This window comes from Arvicola amphibius, chromosome 8 (assembly GCF_903992535.2).
Source record: "Arvicola amphibius chromosome 8, mArvAmp1.2, whole genome shotgun sequence".
NCBI lineage: Eukaryota > Metazoa > Chordata > Mammalia > Rodentia > Cricetidae > Arvicola > Arvicola amphibius.
In genome coordinates, this window is record NC_052054.1 from 4086578 (window position 1) to 4098698 (window position 12121).

At 48.0% G+C, this 12121-nt stretch overlaps 1 protein-coding gene across 1 annotated transcript in view; it reads left to right on the forward strand.

The window, feature by feature from the left end:
- The window catches only part of LOC119821358, a 60861-nt gene that overhangs the window by 20249 nt on the left and 28491 nt on the right, over positions 1-12121 (forward strand). The window contains exons 4-5 of the mRNA XM_038340338.1: positions 7314-7452; positions 9591-9679. Coding sequence (XP_038196266.1) covers positions 7314-7452; positions 9591-9679 — 228 coding nt within the window. The remainder of the gene's footprint in view (positions 1-7313; positions 7453-9590; positions 9680-12121) is intronic.

Genomic DNA, 12121 nt, shown 5'->3' on the forward strand with positions numbered 1-12121 from the left:
GCCTGCTTTCAACACAGAAATTATTATAAAGCTTCACTGTGAAGACTGAGCAGTGAGAGGAGACCACAGACAGGGGCAGGAAGAAAGGACTTGGCAGTGAGCCAGCATGGGCAGTGTTGAAAGCAGACCTGGGGAAAATGTACGCTAGGCAAGCACTCTACCACCACTGAGCCACACTCCTTGCTCTGCCCAATCAACTGTTACCATGGTTACAGACAGTTGTGAGCTGCTACATGGGTTCTGGGAATTGAACCCAGGTCCTCTTGGAGGAGTAGCCAGTGTTCTTAACTTCTGATCCATCTCTCCAGCCCCAGATTGCTAATGAGATGCTGAGTTCTATGTTTTGGAAATTAGCCCCTGATCACGTGGAAGGTTTACAGCTGTCTGCTGGTTCCTTGCCTGGGACCAAGCAGCTCCAATCTGGACTCCCTGTTAGGAACAATGAAGACCCTGCACATCTGAGAGAACAGTAAGGCTTGGGCACCCTGATCTCCTTGGGCACCCCAGTCTCCACTGCTGCTCTTTCCTAGCAGTGACCCCCAAGCTGCTGCTGGGTCCCAGGCTGAATCCCTGAAGCTCACCCTCAGGAGCACCCTCAAGTTTGTGAACCCCTACTGGGGCAGGGTGGGTAAGTAAATACAGTTCCCTGGAGGCTTCAGAAAGTTTACACCTTTCCAAAAGGCCATTGATGTGGATATCATCCTCAAAACCCCTGGCTCTGGAGGCCGGAGGCAGTCCCCAGACCAAAACTCCTACCCTCTACTGGGCTCTCCCAGCTGCCCCCCACCCCTGCCACCGTCCCCACCTTGATGGGATTAAAATACCCCCAATACTTTTCTGTTGAGAAGACTCAGTGTCAAATGCCACCATCCTTGCAGGAGGCTGATTAACATTTGATTAATATGCACATAAAATGTTGTCTGAGCCCAAATACACAAGTTGAGAAATCAAAGAGTACCCCTTCACACCCTTTTCTGGCTTCATCCTGAACGTTTATTTTGTTTGAAACAACTTCCTTGATTTCCTTCCTAAAAGAAAGGGAGATCTCCATTTTAAAGTGAAGCCCCCCCCCCAACACACACACACACACACACACACATCCAGCCGGTTCCGCCCCCATGAGCTTGGAGGCTCAATCAGCCCTCCCTGAGTCCCTCTCTACAGCTCTGGGTGAGAGCTGTATATCTTACCTAGGAAATTTAGAAGCTAAGAAGGGCTTGTGTTTGGCTGGGAACTACAGCAATACCTAAGTGATGCTTATGGGTTTGGGTTGTGTTACGTGTGCGTGTGTGAAATAATTACTAAAATACAGTATCCTTCCAATTATGTTCCCATAAGTAAATGTCAAAGATCTTTAACAAAACGCTTGTGGATATTAAAGCGTAGGTCTCCTACTGGGAGCTCCATCTATGACTGTTTGAAAACGCTACCCACAGAGAGTACGGGGAAAGAGGGGCTCGAGGGGCTCCCGTTTTAAGAGCTTGATTACACTAGCAGACTCCATTGACTGCTAACCGGAGAATGCTTCCAAGGCGGAAGAACGATTTGTTTGGGTGACAGGTTGCTTCTGAGACAGCCATATCGAAGACTTAAAGTTAGAACACTTGTTGAGGGATTTGATTTTCTCCACTCCTGACCAAAATAGTGAAAATAGTAAAAACAAAAAGAACACTTTTGAAACCCAACAAACTTGGAAAGTATTTCCCCTCCACTTCTTACTTTCCAGCAAAGCCAGGCAGAGTCTAGGAGTTGGCTGTGGGCTGAGGAGGTGAGATCCCAGCCCCGGTATTCTGCGTGGTAGGCTTCAGAGACGAGTACTTTCTGGAATAGTACTTAATTTCATTCACTAAATCCATCTGTTGTTTTGCAAATGAGCGGTGAGTGGAAGGCACTTTCACGGGGTTTGTTTACCCCAACCTGGTGGAGACTTCTCATCCCTCCCTGGGCTAATTAGGCCCTGCTGGAATTTGTTTGTCTTTGAGACAGGGTCTGGCTGTGTGCAGCCCTGGCTAGCCTGGAACTCTTCATTCTCCTGCTTCCTGCCTTCTGTGCTGGGACCACAGGCATTAGCCACCTAGTCTATGTCAGTGACATTCTCAATCTTTCTCCCATTTCCTTTTCCTCATTGAGATGCACCATGTAAGGAGGAGGTGTGCTGGGGTACAAGGGGAGATGTGGACCATGGAGTCTATGGGACCAAAAGGTCAGGTTTTCCTGGCTCTTCCCAGACTCTAAGGAGTGATGGTGGGCACCGCCCCCAAAGACATCCTTAAACTTGACTTTTGAGTGACAGACTCATGCTGTCCTTTCACAGGAGACACAATTAGTGGGAAATCCCAGTAAGGAGTTGACAGATGAACAGGGTTTGAGGGCCCTGGTGTCCCGCCTGGCTGGAGGAGGAAGGATGGAAGTAGATCCCAGAGCTGTACAAGGGTGCAAGAAGAAGGAGGTTTTGTGTTTTGTTTTGCTTTCCGCTCTAATATTTCAAATTTGGTTTTAATTTTGGGAGAGATGATACTAGGAGTAAAACTATAGGACCTTCTGCATAGGCTCCCTCGCTCTGCTGAGCTCAGTCCTTGGCTTGGGGCTTTCATCTTAGACAGGGGAACTAAGTCTAATAAAGATTTATTTTTATATGTGCAGGAGTTTTGCCTATATATATATATATATATATATAATATATATATACACACACACACATTGTGTGTGTGTGTGTGTGTGTGTGTGTACAACGGTGGAGGTCAGAGGAAAATTTAGGGGATTGGGCTGTCTCTTCACCGTGTGGATCCCAGGAGTTAAACTCAGTCAAACTCGACAGCAAATGCTCACTGAGCCATCTGGCAGGCTCCCAAAGGTACATTTTTTTGTGTGTGTTGTTTTGTTTTGCTTTCGAGACAGTGTTTCTCTGCCCTGGCTATCCTGGAACTCACTCTGTAGACCAGGTTGCCCTTGAACTCACAGAGATTCCCTGCTCCACCACCACCCCACCCAAAGTACATTTTTAATTTGCTTATTTATATATTTGTTTGTTTGTTTCGGACAGGGTTTCATGTGTAGCTTTGGAGTCTGTCCTGGAACTTGCTCTGTAGACCAGGCTAGCCTGGAACTCACAGAGATCCGCCTGCCTCTGCCTCCCAAGTGCTGGGATTAAAGGTGTGCACCACCACTGCCCAGCTAATTTGCTCATGTAAATGATGGAAGGGATGTTTCAGGCTTCCCCAAAGACCGTTATAAAGATTTTGGCCTATAATGAAAGCAACTTTCCTACTTTAGGAAAGCCAGTGAAGTGTAAAAGCGGTAAATGTGAAAAAATGATAAATTCTTGCAACTGAATTGATACTAGTGTACAGACAGAACTATTCCAGTTTGTTCTCGGCAACAGCATCATATACATTGTTACATTGTTACACAGTGGCAAGCTGTGATAAACTGCGCAGCCTGGGCTGCAGAGGGCAGGTGTCAATCTGCTTTCCCCAGAGCCGCCTGCTTCAGAAAACCCTGGGGCGAGAAAGTGGAACCGGCAGATGGAGGCTTGAAAACTCTGCAATCCTATGACCTCTAATTGACACTATTCACAAAGCTGGAAACAGTTCCCACACAAATAAAACATATACATGGCTGGGACTGGAGAGGTGGCTCAGAGGCGAAGAGCACCTGTTGCTCTTGCCCAGGTCCTGGCTTTGATTCCCAGCATTTGTATGGTGGCTCACAACCGTCTGTAACCGAAGTTCTAGGAGATCCAACAGACATACACGTGGTACATATACACACATGCAAATAAAACAAAGTAAAATAAATAACTCTAAAAACTCTATACATGGCAAAGATTTAATAAGTCGAATTAGTTCTTGGACCCACAAACTGTGGGCCATGCTGGTGATCTCAGACCCACAAACACTTCGGGCTATGCAAGTACTCTCTCCGTCATCTTCCAGATTGAGACAGGAAGACCCTATTCTTAAGACACCAACCACATACTGAGTTATAGAACATAGAGAGAGGCTGGAGAAACAGGTCCATGGTTAAGAGCACCCAACTTGGGGGCTGAAGAGGTGGTTCAGCGGTTAAGAGGTCCTGAGTTCAGTTACCAGTAACCACATGGTGGCTCACAACCGTCTGTGAGATTTGATGCCCTCTTCTGGCCTACAGACAATACATGCAGGCAGAACACTGTATACATAATAAACAAATCTTTAAGGAAAAATAAAAAGTTCCTGGCTCTTCCAGTTAACACTCACACCACGCTAACTCCAGCCCCAGGGAATGCGGCAGCCTCTCCGACATCCACAGGTCTGCACACATGTGGTCACTGCACACATGCGGTCCACAGACATACATGCAAGCAAACGCTCATACATAAAATAAAATACATCTTAAAAAACATGGAGAAATCATGCTGGTACTAACTTGGAAGGTTCATCCCTCCACAGGAGAAAAGTAATCATTCATCTTAGACAGCTGAGAACCCTGTGAACCATAGTAATGACTGCCTTGGCAAGACAAGATCACGGGTGCAATCTTTGAACAGATGTTATGTTTGGGAGTGACCAACCATTTTCTGATTGGATTTAAGGTCTGCTCCACCAACTGAAACCCCTATCTTGGAGCCATTATTAAATTCCTGTGTTTTAGGGTGGAGTTCAGTTAGAGTCAATGTATCAGGAATTCCATTACAAATTGGTAGTAATGTTGAGTGAATGGCACATGAAATATGCAAATGAAAATATACTCAAATTTGTTTTTATTGAGCAAAATGAGCTGCCAGGACCGTGAAAATGGAGGCAAGTGTGCACACACTCGCCCTGGGACCCCAGGGGGCAGCAGACTTGATTATCAGGAAGAAACACTCTTTACCACAGGTCCTACTGGAGCTGTTTAAAGGGATTTGTCGTCTTCAAATTTGACTAAAGTATTTATGACGATCTCTCTACTTAGATGACACCTCCTCTTAACAAGTTCCAGGTAGTGCTAAGAGAACATCTGCACAAACATCTAAGAGCGGCCTGAAACGTATCCTTAGCTGGCTCTCCCACATACTTTCTGAGCCATCTAGGAAAGGAATTAATTCCTAAGCCCCCCTCTGTGTGTGGTCTGGGGGGAAATGACTTGGAGAACGACCTGTGAGATTGCTCTGGGTACCAGGGATGACCGCTGGGTGTCGCTGCTGCGAGGATCAGAAGGTACGAGGACCAGCAGCTCTCAGGATGCTTGGAATGTCGGCAGGTGGTGCCCCCCGCCCCCACCGCACGTCCTCGCCCCAGAACCTGTAGGAGGCCGGGACCTACCCCTGCCGTAGAACGCCAGCCCAACGCCCAGGAGTAGATGATATGAAATTTCAGACAAGCCAGTGGTCCTTTGAGCAGCTTGGAAGCACGTTTTACAACTTGCGGAACATTTGGAAAGTCAAATGACTTCCTTTAAAACGAGAAACAATTTCAGCAGACTCTGGAAGGTGGGCTGAACACCCCTGGTCTCCCACCGTGGCCAGCCAAGGTTGAGGGTGGGAGGCAGGCCGGTAGTCCTTTACCTTGAAGTTGGGAGCCCATCTGCCCCCAGCAACTGCAGGTCCCGAGAAAAGATCACAGCATCCCAGGGCCCTTCTTGTCATCCCTAGCGACACAAACTTGAAGGCGGAATCTAAAGGGGGAACCGGTGGAGACTACAAACGGGTTTATGGCCTGTCAGCAGGGCTCTGGGATCCAAATTGCCGGGAGAGGCAGTCCCTGGTGGTTTTGGCCGGGCGGGTGCGCAGGGCCCTGCGGTGCGCTCATTAGCGCCCACTCTGCTTAATGGCTTCCTGTGGCTGCTTGTTTACTTCTGGGCCCGTGGCTTTGTTCCTGGATCTTGCTTGCCTTGCTCACCACTTTTCTTTGCTTGTTTGCGCCACAGCCCGAAGCCCCGCCAGCATTCCCGCCCAAGGCCTCAACCCGGTTCCCTCCAAGGTCCAACACCTACCTGGTAAGACAGGACCCCCGGTGTGCGGTTCTCTGAGCAGGAGCAACACACCACGCATCCCAAAGGCCCAGGAGAGCGGCACCAGGTCCCCGGCGCTCCAGGCGGACCTTTGCCACGAGGCTCTCCAGCAGAGAGAGCCTGTCACCTACCTGCTCAGTTGCTGGGGACAGAAAACCCAAACCCTATACATCTCTGGGCCTCTGAGCCTGGCTCTAAGACTTGAGTTGGCAGGGATTCCCTTGGCCCTGGGTCCTTTAAGTATTTCTTGCAGAGGGTTAAGAGGTCTTCCCTTAAAGAGCCACTGCCTGAATCTGAGATTGTCCAGTCTCCACAGAAAACCAGTTTAACTGACCTCCCATTTCTGCGTCAGAAGTGAGACCCGGGTGGGGACGGTGTCCGCAGAACAAGCTGCATTTTGATCAACCAGAACAATCCCCTAGCCAGAGGGCAATGCGGGGCCGATTTTATTTTACTCTTGAGTTTGTGAAATCCCAGGACATATTGTTTTGCACGAGGGCCTGCGCTGGTGCCCTGCGTGGCATCTCTTGTGCAGGTGTCATGAACTCAGGCTAAGCTCTATGTCTCCCAGCTACCAGGAGAGACTCACTTGCCTAAGGCTACCCAGGAAGTGCAGGGCTTAATCTCTGGGTGCAGAGTGATGTCGGAGGAATGGCCTTTCTCTCAGGATCATATACAAAAACCTCTTACAACTAAGTACATGAGTGCTTTTGCTTTTTCCCAAATTGGGTCTCTGAGACACTGGGAGTCCTCTCCTTGGCCAAGTGTTGGAGGAAGCTGTTCCTCTATATGTCAGAACTGGCCAGAGATGAATCCTTGTATCTACGTAGCAAAATTATATTTGAGAGAGGGTGAGTCCTGAGGCCGCCTTTCTGCTAAATTGGCAAGTGTATTGTACCTTACGGCAAACAGCGTATTCCTATGTGGCAATTAGGATAGAGGATGGTGGTCACACAGGACAGCAATGACCTTCCTCCTGATGCCCAGACTGGCCCTCCTCCCATGCAAGAATCTGCTAGGGTCAACTTCTGGCTGCTACTAATTAGCCTTTTAAAAAAAGAAAGAAATTGGACTGCCTGCCTTCTGATTGTTCCCTTTAACTGTTGAAATGCAAATGAATGCACAGAGTTTTCGGACAGAAAACTTCAAACATGTGATGGGTGGTATTAATTCTGTGTCAGTCGTGACAGGAACGCTGAGCTGAGGTAAGCCAAATCACCCAGAAGGCACTCTGATGTTTAGAAATGAGATTGCCATTTTCATTCATTTTAGGGTTTGCCATTAGAAATGCCAGTGTGCAGTATGTGTTTATTTATATACCCATTCTCTTTGAAAATAAGATTACAGGGTTGCAAAATGAGCTGACCAAAAGTGGGAGCCTGAAGAACATGAGCCACCACGAGGATTTCTGCAAGCTGGTTCAGGAGGAAGCTCTTGGCGTGGGAATTAAAGAAAAGCTCCAGAAGATAAGATTTAAGTGTTTGTATATTTCTTTTCTCTCCACACGGGGGTGTTTGTTACCTTTAGCAGATGGCTCTAGGAAGTGACCTGTGGTCTGGGTTTCAGCTGTGATCAAAGATTTAAAAGCTGTATTGATTTCTAATAACTTTAGTAACAAGACAAAGGTTTTGGTGATAAGATGCACCCGGAAGGAGAAGTGGTTAAGGTGGGTAATGTTTTCCTTTCTGTCGAGTCAGCAGAGGTGGCACTGCCAGGAACCGGCCCCCGAGGAAGGAGAATTACCAAGTTTTTCCCCTGGATCTTGCCAGGGCTTCCCACCTCTCTCACCAAAGTGAAGAAATCCGTTTTGATAACTATTCACTGTTTACTTCTTGCTAAGAACCGAGTGTGCGGTTGTGTGACCGACGGGTGGAGTGTGCTGGAGGGGAAGATGCTTTGCCTGTGTCTCTGTGTGCAGTGCCTGGCGGGGAGAAACATGCTGAGGGTGGGCCAACTGATGCAGGGTGATACAGCGTTCAATAGTGAGCTGTCTGTCCGTCTGTCATCGGGTCTGAAGTCTGGGGAAACTCATAGGCTGTAAGTCTTTCTGGATGAGCACAGAAAGCCATGTGGCTTGTGCAAGCGGTTTAAATGGTTCAGAGGAGTTAGAGTTCACAAACGGTTTTCACTGTTGAAAATGCCTTTGGGTGAAGATTAAAAAAATGCAATTTCCAAGGTCAATTTAGAAGTGTGACTGCTGTCAAAGCTGCTCTTGGACCTTAATGATTTCCATATTTCATAAATCCATATTTTATAAAAGAGAAGTGTGGGGTTGGGGGATGGGAAGTTGACTCAGCTGTACAAGCAAGAGGGCCCGCGTTCAGTCTCCAGACTAGATCATGCAAAAGCCAAGTGTGGAGCTTAGCATAGAATCCCAGCCCCAAGGAGATGGAGACCAACGGTCCGTAGGGATCAGTGCCAGTCAGGCTGGCTGAGTTGGTGAGCTCCTGGGTACAGAGAGACCCATTTTAAAAATAAGGTGTGTGTGGGGGGGGGGTGGTAGAGAGAGCACTAATTGTTCTTCCAGAGAACGGGGTTCAATTCCCAGCACTTACACGGCAGCTCACAACTGTCTGTAATTCCAGTTCCAGGGAACCTGGTACCACGGCAGGACAGCAATGCTTATGAAACAAAACAAAACAAAGTAAGGTGGGGAATGTTTGAGGCAGATCTGTGGCCTTCACATTTACCTGTATACGCGCACGCACTCACGCGTGCACACACACACACACATGCCCCCCCCACACACACACAGAGTGCACTGGCATCTTTTCAATGCATCTGGAGCTTTCTGTTGAGCTCAGGTCTGCAAGCCTGCTGGGCAAGCCTTCTACCACTGAGCGACAGCCTCAGCTCTCTATTTAAAACAACGGCAAAAAGAAGCAACAGAATAAAAACCATTTTGAGGCAGAGTCTCGTTAGGTTGCCTCGACGGACCCCCAGCCCAGAGTCCGTACCACCCCGGCACTAGCACTTCAAGCAGTTTTCAAAGGCAAGGTGTCTCTGTGGAACGAGGGCCCTTGCTCTTAAGTTTTCCGAGTACCAGGGATTCTACTAGGTGTAGAGAGCCACACCTAGCTCAATAAATAAAGATACCTATTACCACTTATAGATACTGACTCTATAAATGAATGCTGAAATTGAAAGATGAGTAAATTTTAGTTTTATACCCAAAGGAACAATCTGTTCCACCACTGAGCTGGATTTTTTTTCTTTCTTTCTCCTTCCTTCCTTCCTTCCTTCCCTCCTTCTTCCCTTCTTCCTTCCTCCTTCTTCCCTCTCTCCCTCCCTCCCTCCCTCCCTCCCTCCTTCCCTCCCTCTCTCCTCTCTCTTTCTTTTTTTGGTGTGAGAGGGGTTTGAGACAGAGTTTCTCTGTGTAGCTTTAGAGCCTGTCCTAGAACTCGCTCTGTAGAACAGGCTGGCCTCAAACTCACGGAGATCCCCCTGTCTCTGCCTCCTGAGTGCTGGGATTAAAGGCGTGTGCCACCACTGCCTGGCAGAGCTGGATTTTCAACATTAAGCAGCCAATCTCAACATGAAGTCACACTTATCCTGCATACAGGGTAGTGAACATTTATACAATTGATTGTTGATAACGCTCCAATCTCTCTCTGCAGTGATGAATCCCAGGCCCTGGCCGCCAGCTGCTGAAACCAGGATGCTGGACAGCACTGATCAAGACCGAGGAAGCTGCCAGGGGGCCCAGGTAAGAGTCCCTCTGGGGATGGAAAATGCGTCTTCTGATGCAATGGGTTTTTGAGTTTTTAATTTTTTTATATTGAAAAATGTTTCACGTCTACATTTCGAAATAATTTTGTTATTTAGCAGTAAAATATCCATTTGAGCAAGTAGTTGGCGTGGCATGCAATTTTAGATTCTTATTACATGAAAAGTAGTGTTTTTATCTCCCCTATCCAACTTCATTGAAGAAGGTACAGCAAAATAGAAGACTTGATTCCCACATTCCCGGTGATCTCAGCAGAAGAACCAGGGGACTAAACATCTTGGGGGAGAGGGCTGGGTTACCAAGACAACCGAGTTACTGCTTACATCACGATGACCAAAGCAATGAACACAATGGGACAGAAGGCGTGTTTACTGTGACTCTCAGTCTACCGTGGCAGGAGGCATTGGCGCTCATGCATGTGGGAGCATGTGCTGAAATGGCCCCTATCATGGCAGAACAGGAAGCTGAAATCAGCTGGACCCATGGGACCTTCAGGGGCCCGTGCCTAGGGGACCGTACCCATGGGAACCTTCAGGGGCCCGTGCCTAGGGGACCGTACCCATGGGACCTTCAGGGGCCCATGCCTAGGGGACTGTCCTTCCAATAGCCAGGTATCACTTTCCCAAACGGTCCACAGCCTCCCCAGCGATGCCACCAGCCAGGGAATGAGCACCTAAGATGCAAGACTATTCAAACTGCAACAACTGGAAGCAGTGTTTTGGCGAGAAAGAAAATGACTCATTTTTTATTCCATAAAGTCACAGTGTAATCAGTTCAGGAAGCCTTCCTATCAGAGCATGGTTGTTGGGGTTGGAGGAACACTCAGTGGTTAAGAGAACTTGCTGTTCTTCCTGAGGCTGTTGGTTCAGCTCTCAACTGCCTGTAACTCCCACTTCAGTGGATCTGATAACCTCTGGCCTCTATGGGCACTGCACACACACACACACACACACACACACACACAAGCACGCACGCACGCACCACGCACGCACACATACATACACACACATGCACACACATACACGCACACACACGTGCACACATACACGCACACACGTGCACATGCACATACATGCACACACGCATGCATGCACACACCCTTGCACACACACATACACATGCACACATGCACACATATACATGCACGCAAGCACACACATATACATACACACAAACGCTCACACATGCGCGCACACACAAATCTTAAAGAAAACAGAAAGTAGGCTTTTGTGATCTCACAGGGTCTGTGTTTTGATGAGGAAGAGCTGTTCTTTGGAGTGCAGGCTGCTCAGATGAGCTGGATTCAGTTGCCTTAGTGAGACACTTGTCTCTGTGATGTGGGATTCCCCTCTGTATGCTATGAACAACACTGGTTAATAAAGAATCTGCTTTGGGCCTATAGCAGGGCAGCATATAGCAAGGGAAATTCAAACAGAGATAAAGAGAATAGGCAGAGTCAAGGAGATGCCATGTAGCTGCCAAAGAAGAAAGCTGCCAGTTGCCAGCCAAAACCTTACCAGTAGGCCACAACCTTGTGGTGATACACAGATTAATAGAAATGGATTAATTTAAGATCTAAGAGTTACCCAGGAATATGCCTAAGCTATTGGCCAAACAGTGTTGTAATGAATATAGATTCTGTGTGATTATTTGAGTCTGAGAAGTGGAGAAATGAGCAAGCAGTCTCCGACTACAGCTCCGCCTCTGTCCAGTCCTCAGCTCCATGGCAGGACACGAGGCTGCGGATCTGATCCACCACAAGCTTCCAGTCCCCCACCCAGCCCTGCTATTCTGTGTATCTCCATCCCTTCCAGCTAAGTGATTCCATGATAAGGAGCTTCCTCATACAGGCAGAGGGCCATAGTTTGGATATTAAAGCCTGAAGGCTCTCAGGAATCAGTGGAGACTATGTATGCATGTCCAGGCTGTGCTGGGCCAATGGTATTCAGTATTGCTTGTTGGGTTTTGTTTGTTTGTTTGTTTGTTGTTGTTGTTGTTGTTTTTGAGACAGGGTTTCTCTGTGTTGCTTTGGAGCCTGTCCTGGAACTTGTTCTGTAGACCAGGCTGGCCTCGAACTCATAGAGATCCACCTGCCTCTGTCTCCTGAGTGCTGGGATTAAAGGTGCACTTGCCGGATTTTAATTTATACACTTATTATGGTGATGACAGAGAAGCCCAGTCCTGGGGAAGGAAACCTGAGTTCGACTTTTGACCTTGCTCCCTAATGGGTAGTTTGGGCGGGCTTCAACCTCTTTCAACTTCTTCCTCTAGAGAGGCACACCGACACTGTCTGTTTAAGAGGTCCTCATAAGCGGCTCACAGGGAAAGGTCCAAGTACTGATTGCTCCGAGGATAGCCTTGAAGCCCGAGTGCGCTGAGAACACTTCCTCCCACCGCGGACAGTTGTGTCAACTTCTGTTT